The following is a 24,291-nucleotide window of genomic DNA, read 5'->3' as shown; positions in this document are numbered from 1 at the left end:
AATCATCTGTGGCCTGAGCATTCCTGACTCTACAGCAACACGTATACTAGGGACGCATATACGTGCCGCTGCAGACAGATGAGGAATACCTTCGCTGCAATTGGTTGGCCCATTACAGGTTACAGCTTGCCGACAGCCTCGACCATATTGGTTCGGAAGTGCATCTAAAAATGCCCAAACTCATTTCCAGTTGTTGCCCAAGTTGAGCTTCAAACATATGATTACCAATTCATCAAACCAATACTGCACAGGCATCCCGTAGGTAACCCTTGTGAAGAGTGGGTTCATGTCGGTACTGAACAAAATCCAGCAATGACGAGGAAACCAGTACACGAGAAGTGAATTCTGAAGCAGGATTTACTCAAGTCTCCTTACACCAGCTTATGATCTCTGTCTCTCAACCTGAAAATAAGCCCACCATGCTCTTAAACCACTTCCATACCGGGCCTATTCTGGCACTTCTCCCCTATATGTAAAAATCATCATTTTTTTTTTTTTTTGCTAGAAAATTACTCAGAACCCCCAAACATTATATATGTTTTTTAGCAGACACCCTAGGGAATAAAATGGCGGTCATTGCAACTTTTTATCTTGCACGGTATTTGCGCAATCATTTTTCAAACGCCTTTTTTTTGGAAAAAAAACGGTTTCATTAATTAACAAAACAGTAAAGTTAGCCCAATTTTTTTGTATAATGTGAAAGATGATGTTACACCGAGTAAATAGATACCTAACATGTCACGCTTTAAAATTGCGCACACTCATGGAATGGCGCCAAACGTTAGTACTTAAAAATCTCCATAGGCGAGGCTTTGAAAATTTCTACAGGTTACCAGTTTAGAGTTAAAGAGGAGGTCTAGTGCTAGAATTATTGCACACGCTCTAACGAACGCGTCAATACCTCCCGTGTGGTTTGAATGGCGTTTACATATGTGGGCGGGGCTTACATGTGCGTTCGCTTCTGAATGCGAACATCCCTTGTAATAGGAATCTATTGTGACAGGTCCTCTTTATGGAGAGATGCGGGGTCAATAAGACCCCACATCTCTCCTCCAGGCTGGAAAGCATAAGATCGGGAAAAAAAAAAAAATCACCGATCTCGTGCTGACAGCCGCGATCGCGGCCTCTGACGATCATAGAGATGACTGGTGACCATCTGGTCACTGGAAATCTCTATGGTTGTCATTCGGTGGCGGCAGATTCTTTCTCCGGGCCCCCAATGGCATGGGAGAGCCCGGAAAAGCACCGGATCGCGGCGGGTAACCCCTAACAAAGTAAAGGACGTCATATGACGCCCTTGGTATTGAAGTGGTTAAACTTTGTAACTTTTCAGCAGAGGACTTCCTCATTTCATGTTTAAGAATCTACTTCTTGGAGCGTTGGTTTTCTCTTTATTGCTTGACTTCAGACATAATTATATTACAAATTAAAGGCCGAGTAGTTTACACAAGACATAAAGTTTTTTGCGGTCTTTGCAGCTCAAGGAAAGTGACAAGGACAGAACATTTCTGGCAAGATCAACATGTATTTCCTGTACTTGCTGAAAATGTTCTTAGCCTGAAATAAGAAAATGAATGCAGTCACAGCATCTAGAGACTGTAAGATATAAAATAAAATAAGTTATAAAATAATTGTTCTCAGGTTTAGTTGTACTTTAATTTTCATCCAAGTGGAACTCCAGTTAAACAGCTAAATTCACAGTTGGCCTACATATGTATTACATTGTATGTATATCTAATTAGTACTGGGTAGGGGGTGGTTAAAGCCACTGTCAATTTATTTTGTGCATTTTTGTCCTGTCCTGAAATAAGGGGAAGTCTCTACAAAGTGAGTGGATTCATGCTCTCGTACAGCTGTCAATCAAACAGGGGTCCCCCTTTAGAAGACGTAGGCCTACCTTTTGTTCTGGCAACAACTGTGACATGCTAATTTTCTCTTCACTGCCTGCCTTGGTGACAATTGCTACCAGAAGAAATAGAAAAGATTACTCCCCAATATGAACATAAAAACCCAAAAATTTTGAAAGTCATAAGCACACCAGAAGATTGTTTTCACTTTTAAATGTGGAGAATTCATGGCAGTAAATTTGGTATTAATTGTAACATGAATACTTCACAATAAAAAGCGAGGGAGAATCCTCTGGAGTTGTGGAAACGTTACACATTTTCATTTTTTTTTTCACCAAAGGTGCCATGCATTACAGTGAGGGGAAAAAAGTATTTGATCCCCTGCTGATTTTGTACGTTTGCCCACTGACAAAAAAAAATGATCAGTCTATAATCCTAATTTAACAGTGAGAGACCGAATATCAACAAAAATATCCAGAAAAACGCATTTCAAAAAGGTTATCAATTGACTTGCATTTTAATGAGTGAAATAAGTATTTTAGCCCTTGGCAAAACTCTTGTTGGCAATCGGAGGTTAGACGTTTCTTGTAGTTGGCCACCAGGTTTGCACACATCTCAGGAGGGATTTTGTCCCACTCCTCTTTGCAGATCCTCTCCAAGTCATTAAATTTTCAAGGCTGATGTTTGGTAACGCAAACCTTCAGCTCCCTCCACGTTTTCTCACCTCGTCTTTCAGGACAGCACCTGGAGAGAGAGCGCAGCTCCACCCACTTTCCCAGGAAACACTGCAGTCAGTTTTCTTTATAGACTGGACACTTCCACCATGGCCTCAGTTGTAGTGTTTCCTCCGACCATGGTGGAAGCGCTGCAGGGAACCAAGGGTGTGCTACGCTTTCTCCAGGTGGAGACAGTATAGGGCATACCTGTGTATTTTGTCTTTTCTCTCTTCAGGCCAGCCCAGCATCTCCACTTACGTGAGGGGGATTCTTGGTGTCTGCTCCCCTTCATACCCGGCGAGGGTTCAGGCTGCAGGAGGTCCTGCCCTCATCAGACCAGTGGCTGTAGGCTGGAAGGAGGAGGTGCGATTCACAGAGGTGAGAGCGGCGTCTCCTCTGTTTGTTTTTAGCCTCCATGCTTCTTCCGGGTCCCGGCCGCTGGAACGCAGGGGGAGGAGGCGGCCTCAAGCTGGTGTCTTTTCTGGTCCGCACAGCGGTGTAAGGACCGGGAAAATTTTAAATAGAAGCAACCGGACGCGGCTACAGCTTTGCCAAGATGGAAGAGGAGCAGACGGCGGTGGCAGGAGCAGGAGCCACTAACACCAGCCAGGCTCAGGTAAGCAGGGGAAGAGGTCCAGTGGTGTATTTAGGTTTTGTGCTGCCCTAGGCCTGACTAAATGCGGGCGCCCCCTAATTTAAATCAGACACACCCCTTCCTGTCAAGGCCACACCCCTTACAGTTTAAGACCCGCCCTGTCATCTGTAAACCATACCCCTTCAGTGCCTTTTATCAGTGCAGCTTAAGAATGTCGCCTCATTAGTGGCTGTCAGTGCCCATCAGTGCAGCACTGCCTCATCAGTGCCCAGCCCAATGGTGCAGCTTCTCAGTGGCCACCAGTGCAGCCTATCAGTGCCCATCAGTGTAGCATATCATATCATAAAGTGGAGTTACACCCAAACATGGAAGCTCTGCTTATCTGCTTCCTCCCCCCTCCGGTGCCACATTTGGCACCTTTCAGGGGGGAGGGGGGGACTGGGTACCTGTTTTTGACAGGTACCCTTTCCTACTTCCAGGAGACCGTGCCATCCCTTGGAAGTTCGGCCCTCCTCCTCCTTCCTCTGCCGCCAGGCCATTCAGAAAGCGTTTCGTTCTCTTTTGGATAAACATCCGGCGGCACAGCCAAACAGTAGCGGCAATTCGCCATCCTGTTCTCGTCCACGTATCCCTGTACCCAGAGGGGACAGTGATTCAGAGGACGAAGTGTTTCCCCAAGTTCTGAGGAAGAGGAGGACGAAGAAAAAGAAGTTTCTTCTTCTCGCTATAGATTGTCTTTAGATGAAGTGGATGATCTGTTAAAAACTATACATACAACTCTAAACATCAAAGAAGACAAGGCTCAGCTGTCCCTGCACGATAAAAAGTTCCAGGGTACGGGGGAAGTAAAGCACCGGGTATTCCCAGTACATACGTTTATATCCGAAGTGGTGAAAAGAGATTGGAAGGACCCAGAGAGGGCCCCTTTTTTCTCTAAATCTTTCAAACGAAGATTCCCTTTCAAGGACGATAGTGATCAGGTCTGAAATAAAAAAGCCAAAGCTTGATGCGGCCTTTTCACAGGTGTCAAGGAACAAAGATTTGGCGTTCGAGGACATGGTCGTCATGAAAGACCCCATGGACAAGAGAGCAGACTCCCTGTTAAAAAAAGGCATGGAATTCAACTCTAGCCAATTTAAAACCAGGTATGACATCAACTGTGGTGGCTAGGAACCTGGAACATTGGCTCAAGCAATTCAAAACCCACATTGAAGCAGGAACTTATCGCAAGGACCTGTTAGACACTCTGCCTGTACTACAGAAAGCCGTAGGGTACATGGCAGATGCCTTTGCTGAATCTATTAAAATGTCGGCAAGATCTGCGGCCTTGGTGAACTCAGCTCGCAGAGCTTTATGGGTTAAGACATGGTCAGGGGATACGGCCTCAAAGGCAAAATTATGTGGGTTACCTTTCGGGGGGAACTTAGTTTTTGGTCCTGATCTAGAAGCTGTACTTGATAGAACGGCTGATAAGAAAAAGGCCTTCCCAATAAAAAAAGAAGGCATTTCCACAGGCCAAAAAGAATTTTCGTTCTTTTCAACAAATTGAAGAGAAGGAGGAGACAGGGTATAAAAGACCCTTGAGGTCCCAAAGAGGAAGGGGGAAGTCAGGTGTACTATTCCGACTTCCTGGCCAAACCACAAAGAACCAATGACAGTCCTCCGACTGTGGGAGGAAGGTTGCAAGCCTTTTTTCCACAGTGGAAGACAGCGACCTCCAGTCCATTCGTCCTCAAAATAATAGCAGAGGGCTACAGACTGGAGTTCTCTCAATCCCCTCCAAATCACTTTTATGTAACCCAGGCTCCCCGGGACCTAGAAAAATCTCTAGGGATGTCAGCTCTACTTCAGGAACTCATCCAACAGAGGGTGATTATAACTGTTCCCCCCGAAGAGGAGTGTGCTATTCGCACATATTCCTGGTAAGGAAACCATCAGAGAAATTCCGTTTAATCTTAAACCTGAAAGTACTAAACGGATCAATCCGATACAAGAAATTCAGAATGGACACAATCTTTTCAGTAAAAAATCTTCTGACGCCAGGCTATTTTTTGGCATCAATAGATCTGAGAGATGCGTACCTGCACGTGCCTATAGCTCCAACATCGCAGAAGTATCTAAGATTAGCAGTCAAGATGGGAGAGTCAATTTCACATTTACAGTTCAGAGCCCTCCCTTTTGGCTTGTCGTCCTCACCGAGGATATTTACAAAAATTAAAGCCGAGGCCCTAGCACCCCTCAGACTAAAGGGGATATCAATAGGCCCATACCTGGACAATCTTTTATTTGCCAGAACAAGGGATCTATTGGAGAAAGATATAGAAGAGACGAGTACACACTTTGGAGAGTCTCGGATGGATCATCAACAAAGAAAAATCAAATATGATCCCGTCCCAGACAAAGTTTCTGGGTTATCCGTTCCATTCAGGAAAGAATTTTTCTCCCAGAGGACAAGATAGAAAAAGACCAGAAGGCAGTAAAAGGGACTCAAACAAATCTGCCAGTTTCAATCAGGGCAGTCATGTCTGTTCTAGACCTCCTAACGTCCTCAATACCAGCAGTGCAATGGGCATGTCTCCATGCAAGAGATCTCCAGCAGACAATTCTCAGGAATTGGTCCTATGGAGAACCGCTGGAGAAATTGATCAGGATCCCCCTTCAAGTTCAGAGAAAACTATGGTGGTGGTGGAGTCAGTCAAATTTAGACAGGGATCTGCTTTGGTTTTTTCCCATAGAGCCTAAGGGCTTTCAGGAACCAAGTTCTGAGTCACCACATTCAAGTGCTGTCGGACAATGCCACAGCAGTGGCTTATATAACAAGACAGGGAGGCACGAGGGACAGAGTGTTGCTTTCCTCAGCCCTCCAAATTATGTCCTGGGCGGAATCCAATCTAGCATCCCTGGTGGCGGTACACCTAAAGTGAGATCTGAATCAGATCGCAGATTTCCTAAGCAGGGAAAGGGTACTGGAATCGGAGTGGAGTCTGAATACAGATGTATTCCAGAGAATACCAGGAAGATGGGGATCTCTCCAAATAGACCTGTTTGCATCTCACTCCAATACAAAGGTAGAGACTTCTCCCTAAACAGATGCGATCAAGCGGAAGGACTAGACGCGCTAGCTCAACCATGGACCTTCCACTTGTGCTACGCCTTTCCCCCCCTTCTAAATGATTCCATTAGTACTAAAAAAGCTACAGAGGGAGTCTACAGCCATGATCTTAGTAGCCCCGTTCTGGCCCAAGAGGGCATGGTTTTCAACCATACAGAAGATGGCAGTGGAACCCCACTGGTTTCTTCCTTTACAGAAATACCTTCTAACCCAGGGGCCCCTTCAACACCCCAATATCGAGCACCTCAGACTAGCTGCTTGGTTACTGAGGAGCAGATCCTAAAAACTAAGGGCTTGTCTAATAAACTAGTTTCAACACTACTAGACAGCCAAAAGAAGGTCACCAGAGCGATTTACTTTAAGACATGGAAATGTTTTAATTCCTGGTGCGCAAGTAAAGTATTTTCACCAAAGGAAGTTGTTTCCGTGTTAGAATTCCTACACAAAGGAAAGGAAAAAGGTGTTCGGTGTTCCTGGAGAGACAATTATCCCAGGATCCGTTTTATTAAATTTTTTTAAGGCACAGACCAGAGCTAGGCCAGTACCTTTTTAAGTTTTTCCCAAAATGGGACTTATCTCTGGTATTACAGGGTCTGACTAAAAGGCCCTTCGAACCTCTAGAGGAAGTGAACATCAAATGGTCGCTTAAATTAGCACTTTTAGTGGCAGTCACGTCAGCCAGGAGGGTGAGCGAATTGCAAGCTCTGTCCGTTATTGAACCTTTCTGTTCTATATTTCCGGACCGGATCGTGCTGAGAACTGACCTGGGATTTTTACCTAAGGTTTCAACAGTATTCCACAGGTCACAGGAGATAGTTCTCCCGATCTTCTGCCCTTCACCATCTGGCACGAGGGAAAGAGATTTTCACAGCCTAGATGTAAGGAGATGTATACTACATTATCTGAAGATCACAAGTGAATTCAGAAAATCAAATTCACTGTTTATACTATACTCTTGCCCATGTAAAGGATACGGTGCTTCCAAAAACACCATAGGTAGGTGGCTACAAATGGCCATCAATGAAGCCTATAAAGCTTCAGGGGTAGATCCTCCCGCAGGAGTGGGGGCCCATTCAACCAGGGCAGTAGCGACATCCTGGGCGGAACGGGCAGATCTGCAAGGCGGCTACGTGGACAAGCTTCTCCACTTTTACCCGCCATTACAGATTGGATTTCCTCCCTGCATCAGAGCAGTCCTTTGGCAGAAAAGTCCTACAGGTGGTGGTCCCACCCTAGAGTAAGTACTCTTTTATCATCTCCAGGTGCTGTCCTGAAAGACAAGGTGAGAAAACCTTAGTTAGACTTACCGGTAACGGTATTTCTAGAAGTCTTTCAGGGCAGCACTGATGACCCACCCTAATATTATAAAATGTGGTGTTATTGCTATGTTCTGCTTATCTAATTTCAGCATGGCTGGAGGTACTCTAAAACAACTGAGGCCATGGTGGAAGTGTCTGGGCTATAAAGAAAACTGACTGCAGTGTTTCCTGGGAAAGTGGGTGGAGCTGCGCTCTCTCTCCAGGTGCTGTCCTGAAAGTCTAACTAAGGTTTTCTATGAGCTTAAGGTCTGGAGATTGGCTAGGCCACTCCAAGACCTTAATGTGCTGCTTTTGTTGTCATGTGTTTTGGGTCATTGTCATGTTGGACCCAATTTCAGTGCCCTGGCTGAGGGAAGGAAGTTCTCGCCCAAGATTTGACGGTATATGGCCCGGTCCATCGTCCCTTTGATGCGGTGAAGTTGCCCTGTCCCCTAAACAACCCAAAAAGCATAATGTTTCCACCTCCATGTATGACCATGGGGATAGTGTTGGGGTCATTGGCAGCATTCCTCCTCCTCCAAACACGGTAAGTTGAGGCCTAAGCGCTTGATTTTGGTCTCATCTGAACACTTTCACCCAGTTTTCCACTGAATCATTTAGATGTTCATTAGCAAACTTCAGACAGGCCTGTACATGTGCTTTCTTGAACAGTGGGACCTTGCGGATGCTGCAGGATTTCAGTTTTTTATAGCGTAGTGTGTTACCAATTGTTTTCTTGGTGACTATGGTCCCAGCTGCCTTGAGATCATTGACGAGATTCTCCCGTGTAGTTCTGGGCTGATTCCTTACCGTTCTCATGATCATTGAAACTCCACGAGCTGAGATCTTGCATGGAGCTCGAGACCAAGGAAAATTGGCCGGGATCCTGGGGCCCCCTTATTAAAGGGGGCTCCCGGATTCCGATAAGCCCCCCGCCTGCAGACCCCGCCAACCAACGGCCAGGGTTGTCGGGAAGAGGCCCTTGTCCTCAATATGGGGACAAGGTGCTTTGGGGTGGGAGGGGCTGCAGGGCGCCCTCCTGCCCCAAAGCACCCACCCCCCCATGTTGAGGGCATGCAGCCTGGTACGTTTCGGGGGGGGGGGGGGCGCTCGCTCGTCCCCACCCCCTTTCCTGACCGGCCGGGCTGCGTGCTCGGATAAGGGTCTGGTATGGATTTGGGGGTGACACACACGCTGTTTTTTTCGGCTTAGGGGGTTCCCCTTAAAATCCATACCAGACCCAAGGGCCTGGTATGCTCTTGGAGGGGGAACCCATGCCGTTTTTTTATTTAAAATTTGGCGCGGCGTTCCCCCTCAAGATCATCTGAGCACAAGTCGCATGCCAAAGTCTGATCATGCAAGACGGCGATCAAACTTTGATCCGACTTCAATGATAGTCAATGGGCTGAAGTAGGATCAAAGTCGGACCAAAGTAGTACAGGGAGCATTTTTAAAGTCGGGCCGACTTGTGTCGGACCAGTTAGGACGGCTCCCATAGGGAAACATTGATTTTCACACGTCATGCGACATGAGCTCCCAATGTCGGAGCGTTTGTCGCACTGGTGTGAACTTCGGCCTGATAGGGGATCAAATTAGAGGTCGACCGATATATCGGCCGATATTTGGTGTTTTTTACTTAATCGGCATTAGCCGATTGTGCTGATAAAAAAGGCTGATATCAGCGGACTTGCAAATTACTTCTGTAATAGAAGTCAATACAAGTTGCTTGAAAACTTCTATGAAGAGACTTCTCCCCTTCTCTGGGCAGCCTGCCAAATCTGATAAAAAGAACCTGAAGGATACAATGTTTACACTTATGAATGAACTGAGCTCCTAGAAGCTCTCAGTTTAACCATTTAAAGACTAAATCTTTTCTGACACTTGTTGCTTACAAGTAAAAATCCTGTATTTTCTGCTAGAAAATCACTTAGAAACCCCAAACATATATATATATATTTTTTTAGCAGAGACCCTAGGGAATAAAATAGCGGTTGTTGCAATATTTTATGTCACACGGTATTTGCGCAGTGGTCTTTCAAAGGCAATATTTTTTGAAAAAATACACTAATAAATTAAAAAAAAACTAAGCAGTAAAGTTAGCCCATTTTTTTTCATCCAAAAGTTTTGATTACCTGTTTTTGTGTATTTAATATTTTAAGATATAGTTTTTTTTTTTTTATTTTTTTTTTTTATCTAAATTCTACATACAAGTGAACTGATTGGAGGTTTGTTTTGTTTAATAAATGTTTAAATGTAAAAAATTTTCTGTATCATTTAAGGTTGCTTTCACACTGGAGCAGGCATGTGTTGACGCTAAAACGCTGCTAGTTTTAGCGGCACTTTACCCTCATTTTAGCGGCGCTATTCGACTGCTAGCAGGGCGCTTATAACCCAGCTAGCAGCTGAGGAAGGGGTTAAATGCGCCCCTGAAGCGCATTCATTTCAATGGGCAGGAGTGGTGGAGGAGCGGTATACACCGCTCCAAAGATGCCGCTTGCAGGACTTTTTTTAACATCCTGCCAGAGCATCGCCTCAGTGTGAAAGCACTCGGGCTTTCACACTGAGACTGTAGAGGAGCCGTTTTACAGGCACTTTACAGGCGCTATTTTTAGCCCAAAAACGCCCCAGTGTGAAAGGGGTCTAACTGTTAGATTTTATGAGATGAAGGGAAAAAAAAAAAATCGGCCTAATATATCGGCCCAAAAAAAAAAAAACGGCATCACATATCGGCCACTGCGATTTCTAAATATTGGCATCGGCCAGAGAAAAACCCATATCGGTCGTCCTCTAGACCAAATACTCATTAAAATGCAAATCAATTTATAACTTTTTTGAAATGCGCTTTCCTGGATATTTTTGTTGTTGATCTGTCTCTCGCTGTTAAAATAAACCTACCATTAAAATTTATAGACTGATCATTTCTTTGTCAGTGGGCAAACATACAAAATCAGCAAGGGATCAAATACTTTTTTCCCTCACTGTATGTTATCACTCCCACCATTGCCAAAGGTCATAAGGTGGGTGCACGCTAATAAGAAAATTGTGTGAACGATCCTCCGATTTTCTTCGCTGCTTCACAGCAAGTCAAAACAGAGGATGTAAATAATGTACCAACATTGTTGTACGACAAAGGCCTTTTTTTAACCACTTAACAACCGGCCCATAGCCGAATGACAGCTACAGGGCGGTTTCTTAACTGTGGGAGGGCGTACAGTGACGTCCTCCCAGAATTCCGCTCTCGTGCACCCTCTGGGATGCGCACCTGAGAACATCCGTGACCGCTGGCTACAGATCGCAGCCGTTTACCATGTGATCGCTCCGTCAAATGACGGAGCGATCGCATGTAAACAAACCATGACGCCGGTTCCTCTCTCCCCTCTCTAGCGATCGGTACAAAGGGGGAGGGATCGGATGGCAGCAGCACTGTGGGCTGGATGTGTAGTGCCCACAGCGCTGCTCTGTGACATGTGCAGTCACATCCAGCCATACATCCATCCATGCTCAGCCATCCCTCCATTCTCAGAAATACCCTGTGCAAAACTCTGCAATTCACTGTGCAAAACTCTGCAATACCCTGCCATGCTCTGCCATGCTCAGCTGTACTCGGCCTCTGTATGTGGCCAGGCTGTGGAAGTCTCACACACGTGGTATCGCTGTACTCAGGAGGAGTAGGAGAATCTATTTTGGGGTGTCATTTTTGGTATGTACATGTTATGTGTTAGAAATATTGTATAAATGGACAACTTTGTGTTAAAAAAAGCGTTTTAACCACTTCCCGCCCATCGTCATATGACGTCCTTGACTTTGTGCGGGGATATCTGAATGATGCCTGCAGCTACAGGCTTCATTCAGATTTCAGCTTTTTCAGCCGGCGATTCCCTACACTATAAGAATGATCATAGCAGCTGTTCCGCTGCTTGATCGTTCTTACGGGAGGCGAGAGGGCCCCCCCCCCCTTCCTGCCACCCTCCGGTGCTTCTACCGACTCACCGCTACGATCGAAGCCAGGGTCGTCTTTTTTTTTTTTTTATTACTATTATTTCAGGCTTCCCAGCCTAGAGGTGAGATGTGGGGTCTTATTGACCCCGTATCTCACTGTAAAGAGGACCTGTCATGACATATTCCTATTAGGAATAAAAGTGATAAGAAAACAAAGATTTTGGGAAAAAGTGTCAAACTAAAATAAAGTAAAATGAACAATAAAAAAAAAATAATTTTAAAGCGCCCCTGTCCCATGTGCTTGCATGCAGAAGCGAATGCATACGTAAGTCCCGCCCACATATGAAAACGGTGTTCAAACCACACATGTGAGGTATTGATGCGATCGGTAGAGCGAGAGCAATAATTTTGGCCCTAGACTTCCTCTGTAACTCAAAACATGTAACCAGTAAAAAATTTTAAAGCGTCGCCTATGGGGATTTTTAAGTAGGGAAGTTTGGCGCCATTCCACGAGCGTGTGCAATTTTGAAGGGTGACATGTTAGGTATCTATTTGCTCGGCATAACTTCATCTTTCACATTATGCAAAAACATTGGGCTAACTTTACTGTTTTGTTTTTTTTTTAAGTGCAAAAAAACGCGTTTGAAAAATTGCTGCGCAAATACCGTGCCAGATAAAAAGTTGCAATGAACGCCATTGTATTCTCTAGGGTCATTGCTAAAAAGACATATATAATGTTTTGGGGTTCTATGTAATTTTCTAGCAAATGATGATTTTTACATGTAGGAGAGAAATGTCAGAATTGGCCTGGGTGCTCCAGAACGCCTGAAGGTGCTCTGTGCATGTTGGGCCTCTGTATGTGGCCACGCTGTGTAAAAGTCTCACACATGGTATCGCCATACTCGGGAGTAATAGCAGAATGTGTTTTGGGGTGTAATTTGTGGTATGCATATGCAGCGTGTGAGAAATAACCTGCTAATATGACAATTTTGTGAAGAAAATAAATAAATAAAATAAAAAAAAATCTTGATTTTGCAAAGAATTGTGGGAAAAAATGACAACTTCAAAAAACTCATCATGCATCTTTCTAAGTACCTTGGAATGTCTTCTTTCCAAAAAGGGGTCATTTGGGGGTATTTGTACTTTTCTGGCATGTGACTGCCAGTTCACAAAGGGGCAACATGACTTGCAGGCCGACTCACAGAGGCGTCCTGCAAAACGACTTCTGTATAGAAGTCAATGCAAGTCGCCTGAAGTCGCCCCAAAAATAGTACAGGAACCTTTTTCTAAGTCGGTGCGACATGCGTCGCTCCTATTAGAACGGTTCTGTAGTACAGAACCGGACGCGACTTGTCAGGCGGCTAGATCGCCTGACAAGTCGCCCCTGTGTGAACCGGGGCTTGGGGTCTCAAGAAATTAGATAGGCCGTCAGTAATTCAGGTGTGATCAATTTTCAGATATTGGCACCATAGCTTTTGGACACTCTAACTTTCACAAAGCCCAAATAATATCCACCGATTTGTACTTATTTTTACCAAAGATATGTAGCAGTATACATTTTGGCCAAAATTTATGAAGAAAAATTATTAATTTGCTAAATTTTATAACCGAAACAAAGAAATTTTTTTTTTTACCAAATTTTCAGTCTCTTTTTTTCTTTTATAGCGCAAAAATAAAAAAACCCAACGGTGATTAAATACCACCAAAAGAAAGCTCTATTTGTGAAAAAATTTCATATAGGTACAGTGTTGCATGACTGAGTAATTGTCATTCAAAATGTGAGAGCACCGAAAGCTGAAAATTGGTCTGGTTATTAAGGGGGTTTAAGTGCCCAGTGGTTAACTGGTTAATGTATTTATTTTATGTTTTTGATCATGCACAGTCTTTTCTTGTTTGTAAAAAAAAAAAAAAAAAAAAAAATGTACACATTAAACGGAAATCGTTCGTTCTGCCGAGCTCCATAGATTTACACAGCGGGACTTAGGCAAAAGAGCAAGAGCCAATGGCTGCTGCTCGAATGCTGTGTAAAGAGAAAATATGGGGAGCATAGATGCCGCCATGCACAGCACTTATCTCTTCTCCCCTCTCTTCCCCTTCACACAGGGAAAGGGGGGGGGGCAGAGAAACTAAAAACATTTTTTACCTTAATGCAAAAAATGCATTAAGGTAAAAAATGTTTTTAGCTTTTGTAACACTTTAAATCCTGTGAGAGGGTTGCAGTAATGAATTAAACTCGTGTCTTTCTTTAAAGTTTAATTAAAGGCAAAACCTTTTTTTTTGGACAGACTGGAGAGGGATTAGGCCTGTCAGGTTTTTGATGCTGTCTGTGCCCCCATTAGGGAGTTTAACCCTCTCTATTTGTTTCCTTCTTTCATTGAAAGTAAAGAAATTCCCAAATCCGCACTAATCTCTATGTGCAGATACTATGAAGTCATTTATCCTCAAATGTTCTGAGAGAAAATACTTCTTCTTACTTTTGTTTGCCCTCCATTTTTCCCCCCACCATCAGCAATGCCTTGCCAGATTTCTAATCTAATGCAAACAAAGAGCAGGTGCACAGGAACAGGAGAGAGCACAGTGCAAAGCCCTGACTTGCAGGACCTCACTGGATCTCTTCAAAACCTTGAGCGTGAATTGCACTACAGTGTCTGCAGCTAGAGAGGTTAGTAAGGGCTTGTTTTGCTACTTGCTAAAAATATGCACATAAGCCTACTTTAAATATGTCGGCTTTATTGAGATTTCCTGTCACATTCTGTCTTGTCTAAGGCTTCATGTACACTTGACCATCATTTACCGCGGCTGCAGGAAAACGCAAAATGCGGCTAAATCGTAGCGTTTTACTGCAGGCAGCGGTCAAAATGTTCTTATCCTGAGCAGTCCGATTCTTCCCCATTCAGCAGAGGGAACCTCAACCTCTCCTAAACTCTGCTAAAAGCCTATGTGTACATTAACGCATAGGCTTTTATGGAGTTGAGTTTAGGAGCTTTGTCAAAAGATGCCAAAAGCTCCTAAACTCAAGTTTAGGAGCTGCGAGTGTACATAAAGCCTAACATCTATGGCGGGGAATGAGGAAGTGCTCAGTAAGGCTCCATTCACACTGTGACATGCGATGTCAAGTTGCGATTACAGGCGGTCCCCGGGTTACAAACAAGATAGGGTCTGTAGGTTTGTTCTTAAGTTGAATCTTTAAATCGGAACAGGTACTTTTTTTTTTTTTTTTTTTGTGTAGCTCCAGCCCAAACAATATTTTTAAGCTTTTTGGATTGCATAGGGCAGAGTTAACACCCTGTAATTTTTGTTTTGTTGTCTGTGCCCCCTTGTTCAGTAGATATTACCTCTTTCTGTCCCAATGACAATTGGATTTTGAAAATTTTGGGTTGTTGTGAAAACAAGCCTTGGTTGATAAAGCATCAGTGGAGACACCTTCTTCCCATTAATAACTTACAGGAGTGAATTTCTCTTCCTTGGGGTAGATTTCCTCTCAGTAACTGTTGTCTCCCTCTGTTTGTAAGTAGGAGTCGGATGTTTGTAACTAGGGGACCACCTGTACTTGTGTTTTCTTTTTTTTTGCGCGTTGTCGCGTTATGTGCTTAGAGCAACCTGTTCATTTATTGGGCTTCCCTATGCATGGCAAAGTAGCTGATTGCACATCGTCAAGTTTTTCATGCTTTTTTCCATCTGCTCGCCATGTTTGGGATACCATTATCAATAAATAGCACCTTAAGCGTGTGTTTTGTGACCGTATGCAAAATAGCACGATTTTCCACACATTCATGTGCTGCTGTTATGTGAATGTGTAGCCTGAAGCATAGACAGCAATGCAAACCCTACAGAGGTTGCAACCCTTGTTAAGTTTTCAATATACAGTATGTAAAGTGTAGATATGCAAATTCTTAATTTCAACTTGGTTATGGAATGTAACAGGATTTTTTGTTTTTTGATTACTGCTGTCACCTGCATTTAAAGATAATGAAAGGAGTTTTGCCTTCCTTCATGGAACTGGGCTAACGTCTTTTGTGTGGTCAGGGATGAATACCTTCCCCCCCAGCACAAATTGCTGTAGTCTGAGATGTGACACTTGAACAAAGTAAATAAAATAATAGCTGTTGTTGGACAAACATTACTGGTTATGCTCAGCAAGGATTATTTATTGTGAAAACAAATTCTTACACAAATATATCATTTTATTCCAGGCTTTAATTTTTTTGCGGCGATGAAGTTAGTCAGATGTGCAATCTCTAATTATACTCTGTCTGACTGATAAAAAAGGATATATAGTGACAACTAAGCTGAACTCGATAGGGTATACTGTATGTTTTTTATTCTTACAACTCTGCCTTTTTCTATAGCAAACATATATCTGCCATGTTGAAAAATTAAACCACATACACATGACTAAAACTATCATTCGATAATTATTCAATAGATGTTACTTTTAGGCTAGATTCACACTTCTGCGTTGCTGTAACTGTAATGTCATTAATGTGACCCACCCCTCCAATGCACCTTGCCAACAGATGTGTTGCAGCACACTACACAGCATAGTAGCACATTACTGTGGGTTGTGGTACACTGCATTTCCACAAAATAGAGCATACACTTTTTATTTTGGTGCATTAAGCAGCCTATTCATATAAATGGGATTTAATGCTCATGCTTAGCTGCAGTGCAACAGTTTAAACCCATCTTCTTTCCTGGTGTTTTGACTGTAAGCAATGCAGTCTATAATTTCTCTTCAATCACAACCAGAGAAGTGAGTAGCCACACTTTGAGATAAAAAGCATTGATCTATGTTTGATAGGTCTGACACACAAGACCACCTGTGTCTTCAACTGAACTTTGGAAGTTTTCTGAACTATAATTCGTATGCATTTTCAGAAATTCCATTTTATTTTTTACAGATCTCTGGCTGTTGGTATCAAGTCTGGATATAAGTTTTTCTCTTTGTCATCTGTGGACAAGCTAGAGCAAATATATGAATGCAGTAAGTTTACTTTTAAGATTCTAAATTATAAGGCGAATTGCAAGTTCTCCTCCAGCTGTTGCTGGCCATGACATCTTAGGTTTGATTCTGTGAAACTGTGTCTGTAGCAGTGGAGGCCCATCCATTAAGGGCGCACAAGCGCCGTCCCCTCTCTCTACGCCACCCCTATATACAATGGATAGATTCATGCATAGCATGAATCTATCCACGGCCATCCCTATTCATGCGTCTGGCCTTTTTCAGGGCAGGGGGCGCATGGATTACAGCGGCCAGGTTTTTTTTTTTTTTTTTTGAAGCACCTGATTAGAGCCAGAGGCTCTAATAGGCTTCAAAATAGGGTGGACTCGGGTCGCAGAGAATGCGCTCCAATTCCACCCAGGTGTGTTGCATATACGCTGTTGCAACACTGATCCTCCCCCCGGCCAATCAGGAAGCAGGTATGAAACCGGGAGAGGACACCGGAGCAGCTTTCCCCCGAGCCCTGCACACTTAAGGACAGGGGTGACCACGCTGGAAGAGGGCCGCATCAACTCCGCACTCCATTAAGACCCGACCGCTGCTCTCACCACCTGCATCCAGGGTAAGGACTGACCGTCAGACAGCGGGTGGGGATTTGCTGGGGGTGTTAGTGTTGCGCAGTTGTGCTAGTGCAGCTCCACCGGTGGCCCGAGGTTGTTTGCTGCCACCCCCACCCACCAGCCGCCACTGATCTGTAGTCATAATTGTAGCGGAGGAGAAGCCCAGACTGTGCTATATGTCCACATCCATGTACAACCATGAACAACAGAATATGTAGTCATGGACTTTGTGGACATATAGAACAGCAGCTGAGTACCTTTTTAAAAACAACTTTTATTATGTACCATTGAAAATCTATTACTCTACACATAGGGGTTTGCAACATGCAAAGTTTACACTTCTAATCTTTAATACAGTAATCTCAGCCAGTAAGACTAGAATTCATAGGACGTGTATGTTGCCCATAGAGGTGCAAATGAGTAAGATAAGGTGAAGCCACTGCCTTTCAGGTGGAAAATTCAGGTACATTCAGTAAACAGCCAATGGTTTTATACGCATAATTTTCAAATAAAAGGACCAACTTTCCAATGGAGAACCATCCAGACCCACTGTGAGTATGGCACCATAAAGACAGCATGGTAGTTAAGGCACATACTGTATATTCCAAAAGTGGGCTCTTGATAAATATCTGAGAAACAAACTCAGTTCACATGAATCCATGATCCTATTTATCAAGAGCCCCCTCTTTGAAATATATGTACCTTGACTACTTTTTTTTTTTTTGGGGGGGGGGGGGTAAGATGAGAAGTGTTATTGAATATAAGAAATACCAGTATAACAATGCCAGAACAGAGTATCCACCAGAACATAGATCAGTGGTTTTGTGTACAGTGTCAAAATTAGACAGTGATACAACCTGAGTACATCATAGCAAGACCAATTGGCCGACCATAATGTTAACAGGTAGCACATCAAAGGAAAGACACAGCTTATGCAGTATCCCCAGCCAACCAACCACTCAACCAAGAGCATAAGCCAATGTAGTATGTATTAACCTACAAAGAGTCTATCCATGACTAGGTCTAGCGGGGTATCCAAAAATGGACCCCAAAGGTACTTTTATTTACGGGGAAACCTCTATGTTGGTATGTGAGTTTCTCCAGGCACTTCTTCAGTGGGAACAGGCAGTTGAAGGTCATCTAAAATGCCCAGTAGGCAGGGTTTAGGGTAGAGTAGCATGGATAGTTGGAAAACCGCAATCACTGTGTTAACCACCCCCTACCAGTACCTATGTAATTTGGGGCATCTCCACAATAGATTAAGTCCCCCTGGTCTCTGCAGCATTTACCACAAATAGGGGTATCTAAGAGGCCCATTTTGTGTAACCTGACTGAAGTATAATAAACTCTTATATAACTGCATGAGCCTTTGCGTCATGTTAACCTCCCTGGCGGTATGATTCTTTCGGATTTTAGGTGCTGAAAGCGGTACAATTATTTTGCATGGAAATTTGGCGTTTTATATTGTAGGTCTGTAAATCTTAACAATAACACACTTAAATCTGTCCAAACCAGAGTCTAGTAGATATCCCGGGTATGATAAAGTTTGAAACACAAAAACATAAATTATAATATAATAAATAATTTAAAAAAATTAAAAAAAATAGTAATAAAATAAATTTCCCCACAATTCACTATCGCTCAATTCTGCAAGTGTTCTAATTTACTATCGCTGTTTTCTAGCTGGTCTAAAGCCACTTTTGACGTAAAGGGACACTTTTTGGTTGCTATGGACAATCTCCAGTTTCCAGGCAGAAAGAACAGTGTATATCATGTAAAACTGCATGCAGGGCATGGGCCAGAGCACTGGGGACAAAAGGGATGTGAAATCATTTCATACAGTACTGCAATCTGTAAGATTACAGTACTGTATGTGTTATGATTTTGACATTTTTTTTAATTTGCCGCCAGGCCCCGCCCCCGTGCGTCGCGCCGCTCGCAGGGAACGGAGCCTGGCACGGAGAGGCTTCGGAGGAGGACGGAGCCCTCGGACACTGCGGGGGACATCGCAAGATTCCCGGGGACAAGGTAAGTAAAGTCGCCCCAGGATCCTGCAATGCGATCCCGAGTGTGGCTCGGGGTTACCGCTAATGGTACTAAATTTTAACCCCGAGCCACACTCGGGAATACCGCCAGGGAGGTTAAGAGAACATCGTGGCACCACTTGAAGAGCATCTTCCCACTGGCCCTTCACAAAAGTGCACTACTTTGACTACCCTGTTGTCTTTATGGTGACTTGCTCATACTGGGTCTGGATGGTTCCCAATTAGGAAGTTGGTCCTTTTATTTGAAGATTATGTGTTCAAGACCATTGGCTGTTTACTGAAGGTACCTGAATTTCTTTAATCGTACATCACGGGACACAGAGCCATAGTAATTACTATGTGGGTTATAGTCCACCTTCAGGTGCTGGACACTGGCACACCCTAAGCAGAAAGTTGCCTCCCTATATAACCACTCCCGTACCGGGAGCATCTCAGTTTTTTGCCAGTGTCTAGGGTGTTGGTCACGAGTGAAGATGTGCTGTGCTGAGTTCCACTGGAACAATCCTTGCTGGGGCTAGCTATGCAGCCGGATCCATTCAAAGTGTCTTTTAGGCTGAATTGAATGGTGCCTGGGCCTCGTATCTGAAGAAACAAGGTTTTGCTTGTAAACTCTTCTCTTTTTAGAGAGCTGGACCCCTGGATCCAGTACTTTTGGTATTAAGGCCATAAAGTTTTACTGGCGGGATGCTATTACAGGTCCAGGATTGTGGGTTCCCCGAGGGTCCCCGGTTCCTGAAGGTTTGTTAATGGAACTCACCGTGAAGGGTGAAGCTTGGGTCTGTTGGTTTTACCACAGAAAACCCTGCGGTGGGAAAGGTAAGTGGAGTTTTCTAAGGAATTTTTAAATTTTCTTATAAAATGTCTCCTTTAAAGTAAATGTTGTCATGCCTAAGTGTCACCACTGGGGGCTGTATGGAGCATGCACCTTCTCATGCTTTGCTCAGAGATCACGATGTTTAACAGAAGTGGCAGACCTCCGGTAAGTTTGGGGGTTTTTGCTTCCTCCAGACACCCCCACCTGGGCTGAACTCTTCCCCCTCTTCATGAGGCTGAGTATAAGGGAGAACTAAAAACGATCATCAGTGCTGTTTTCTTTCACATCCCCTACTCGGCTGCGGCTTCCAGGTCTCCTCCACGCTATCCCTCCCTCACTCACAAGCCGATCCTGTCGGATCTGGGCCTGTGCTTGTGCGGGAAAACTCTTTTGAAAGAGAAAGGGGGGTGCGATGCGAGGTGGGGGCAGGGCTTAGCGCAGCGTTGGCGTCCTCCAAGTGTGTTTAAAAAGAAAAAAACTTGTGCTGGCTGCAAAATTGTCGGAGAGACATTGGAGTAAAGAGGAGCATGAAAGAGGTTTTGGTGACACAGGCATTTCCTATTTGACACATTTACTGTTTGCATTAGGCTGAGCATTAATAGCAGTGGCTGGACTATTGGTCAAGCAGTGGATGCGATATCTTCTAGTAGTACCTCTGCTTTGTGCATCGGGCTAAGGTCAGAAGGGGGGGTTGAAACACCCCCAAAAAAGAGCTAAAAGGGTATCCCTCAAACTCTGGAAACCCTACTCATCTTTACAAATGGCATCCTCCCCTGAGAGGGGGTGGCTGGTCAGAGTGAGCATCGGGGCCATGAAATGTTTTGCAACTGTTTTCAACACTGCAGCCCCTGTTTATTTTACTAAAAAGATCTTTTTTTCCTCAGCCATAATAGGTTTTTCATAAAAAAAAAAAAAAAAAGTTTTAGAGACTTTAATCGCATCCCAGTGTGGGTCAAAATGTGACGGGTTCTCTTGCATTACCCAGGACCCTCAAACTGAGGAACTAGGGGCGGGAGAAGACGAATTCCCTCAGGGGACCATGGTGAGGCTGATGACTTCTCTTCTGAGGTGTCAAATGGAGAATCAGCTGTTTCAAACTTAAGATTGATGGTGCAATTTCTTGCGGAATGTTTGGGTTCGCTAAAGCCTCCTCAAGCTGTGCATGCCTTTTCCTGTCCATTCATTGCTGGAAAAGTTTTTTTGTATCTGAGAGGATCACCCAAATAAGCATTATTTTCCCTCCTAAAAAAGTTTTCACACTTTATCCTATGGTGGAGGAAATTCACTAAGTAGGGTATACCAGCAATTAACGCTGCTATATCCTCTGTGAATAAGAGTTTGACTTGTCCGGCAGACAATGCTCAAATGCTTAGGGATCCAACGGATAAAAAGTTGGACTTCTATTATAAAAAAAAAAACACTTTTCTCATTCGTTCATTGACAGACACAGCCTTCATAACGATTATATCGCCTCTATTAGGAGTAGGACTAGGCATAACAAAAAAAGCAAACTAGCACCTGGCTATGCCCATAGGCCGTACTAAGTCAGTATATAACCCCCTCCCTGCTCTAGGTATTCAGTTTTTTTTCTGCCTAGTCAGGACTAAGGACCTGGCTCCCTGTAGGGACCTGTGATTCTTTGGATTTTTGTTTCATTTCTTTTATTTTTCCTTTTTTTTTTCCTGTAATGATCTGCAATCAACTGCTGGGCTGGGTGACAGGCTGGATAATATAGCTCCTGGTAGTCTCCCCCAGCTTGGCCATTGAGTGCGCAGACCTTAGCTCCGCGCTGGGTCGGCCGCGACAGGCCCCATTCTGGACCGGGGCGGCCGGCGAGGTACAGTCTCGCAGGGACCGGGCTACTGCTGTCTGAGTCAGTGTCGCCATGGCCGACAGCCACTCCGTCTAGACGAGAGATGGATCTGTCTGTGGAGTGCGTCCAAAAACTGTATACAAAGGTTAAGTACAGCGCTACGCTGAAAGTAAACTAAAACAGCAGCCAACACACCCGTAGACTCAGGATCAAAATAACAATAGAAAATTCAAAAGTGTGGCGCTATAAGCTCCATAATTATGTGATGAATAAATATATCAAAAATGATGAGAAAATCCTAAAAATTAAGTGACTTCAAAGCAAACATTTCAGTGTGAACCAAAAAGTGCCACGTGAACAAAGTAATAACACTTATATACATTCACCAATTCAATTAATAAGTGGAAAAAACATCAAACTTTGGTATTAAATAAAAAAGTCCATATCACAATAAGTAAGATAATAATAAAAAAAAAAAAAAAAAAAAAAGCCTGTGATAACAGTGCATAGGCGATGATAAACAAGTGTCTCCTGATCATGCAGAGGGATGCTATCATGCTATTTCAGGCCACTATTTCTGGTGAGCCTCCATGATTTCTGGTGATGGTCCTGGCACTGATTTCAACCTTCCGTGCACTTCTGGTCTCCCTACGGTCCATTTATCTGCCAGGTTGCCGGGTCTAAACAATCCCTCTGCATGATCAGGAGACACTTGTTTATCATCGCCTATGCACTGTTATCACAGACTTTTTGTTTTGTTTTTTGTTTTTTTATTATTATTATCTTATTGTGATATGGACTTTTTTATTTAATACCAAAGTTTGATGTTTTTTCCACTTATTAATTAAATTGGTGAATGTATATAAGTGTTATTACTTTGTTCACTAGTTACTGCTACATTTGTTCACGTGGCACTTTTTGGTTCACACTGAAATGTTTGCTTTGAAGTCACTTAATTTTTAGGATTTTCTCATCATTTTTGATATATTTATTCATCACATAATTATGGAGCTTAAAGCGCCACACTTTTGAATTTTCTGTGGAGTGCGTCCAGCAATCCCTGCAGGAGGTGTAAGTATGGGCTCCACCGGTCCAGGCACGGTGGAGCAGCTGGGCACTCCCTGGGGGGGTCGGTTTGGGGAACCATGCTCTCCTCCATCCCCCCCCCCCTTTCCCGGGTGAGGTCCAGGCTTCTGGCCTAGGGACTTTTTGGGACACATGCCCTCTTTTTTTTTTTTTTTTTTCCCCCATCCTCGGTTTTTGTGTTGGGGGCGATCGGGTGTCCGGAGGCTAGTTTAGGCCATTGCGGCCTACCGACCCTCACTCTCGGTGGCTGCAGGGCCGGCGGGTCCATCCAGGGCTCAGGGCCGGCCCGGTCCCCCTGAGGGTCGTGGGCCGGCGGCGGACGACCAAAAATTTAGTCCGCAGCTTTTGCCGCCTACCGCGGGTGTCCGAAAATTTAGCCTGCGGCCTACCGTGGGCCGCGTGCAGCCAGAAATTGAGGCTGCGGCTTTTGTGGCCTACCGCGGGCGGCCAGAAACTGAGGCTGCGGCTTCTGTGGCCTACTGCGGGCTGCCAGAAATTTAGGCGACGGCTTTTGCGGTCTACTAGGCCGCGGCTTCGGCGGCCTGCTAGGCCTCGTGGCCCCCCTTTCCTGAGGGGTGGGGCTGCGGGGGTCTGTGCTCCCTGTGAGGGGCCACGGTTGGGGGCTCCCTGTGAGGGGCCACGGTTGGGGGCTCCCTGGGAGGGGCCACGGTTGGGGGCTCCCTGTGAGGGGCCACGGTTGGGGGCTCCCTGGGAGGGGCCACGGTTGGGGGCTCCCTGGGAGGGGCCACGGTTGGGGGCTCCCTGGGAGGGGCCACGGTTGGGGGCTCCCTGGGAGGGGCCATAGTTTGTGTCCCCTGTGGGAGGTCCCGGTCTGTGCCCTCTGTGAGGGGCCACCGGTTTGTGTCCCTGTGAGGGATTGTGTCCCTGTGAGGTGCCACGGTTGGTGACCCTATGAGGGTTTTTGTCCCTGGAAGGGCCACGGTTTGTGCCCCCTGTGATGGGCCCCTGGGTCTGTGCCCCTTTTGAAGAGCCCTTGGGTCTGTTTCCCCTGTGAGGGGCTCCGAGTCTGTCCTCCCTGGGAGGGGCCCCGGTTCTGTGGGGGGCTTCGGTCTGTGCTCCCTGTGCGGGGCCTCGGTCGAGGGGCGCTGGTTTTCGCACTTATTGCATCTGTGCGGGAACCTTTTCAAGATGGTGCAGCAGTGGCTGCGGCGGAGGGCCGGTATCCCTTTGGATAAACTGTTTTGCGCAGCAAACGCGTTCCCTTCTCCCTCTTATTCTGACAAGTTTGTCCATGAGGTCTGGGGTTGTCCAAAGTATCTTTGCTGTTTCCAAGAACACTTGTGGTTAGGTACTCCTTTGGGGAGTCCCTCCTTCAGTAGTGGACTGTTCCACCAGTAGTGTACCCCCGCTGTCTCTAGGCTGCTCAAGGCAACCATGGTGCCAATAAAGGAATCTCTGGTTTCTAAAAGGTCCAGCTGACATGCCTGGAAGGGGAGCAAAGTC

General features: G+C 44.8%; 1 protein-coding gene across 1 annotated transcript in view; it reads left to right on the top strand.

Annotated features, from left to right (window-relative positions):
• Positions 1-24,291, top strand: part of WIPI2 (WD repeat domain, phosphoinositide interacting 2) — an 80,118-nt gene that overhangs the window by 1,692 nt on the left and 54,135 nt on the right. Inside the window, exon 2 of the mRNA XM_073633110.1 lies at positions 16,409-16,491. Coding sequence (XP_073489211.1) covers positions 16,409-16,491 — 83 coding nt within the window. The remainder of the gene's footprint in view (positions 1-16,408; positions 16,492-24,291) is intronic.

The sequence above is a fragment of the Aquarana catesbeiana genome, linkage group LG06 (genome assembly GCF_042186555.1).
Source record: "Aquarana catesbeiana isolate 2022-GZ linkage group LG06, ASM4218655v1, whole genome shotgun sequence".
NCBI lineage: Eukaryota > Metazoa > Chordata > Amphibia > Anura > Ranidae > Aquarana > Aquarana catesbeiana.
Note: the sequence above shows the minus strand (reverse complement) of the source record. Positions and strands in the feature narration are given on the sequence as shown.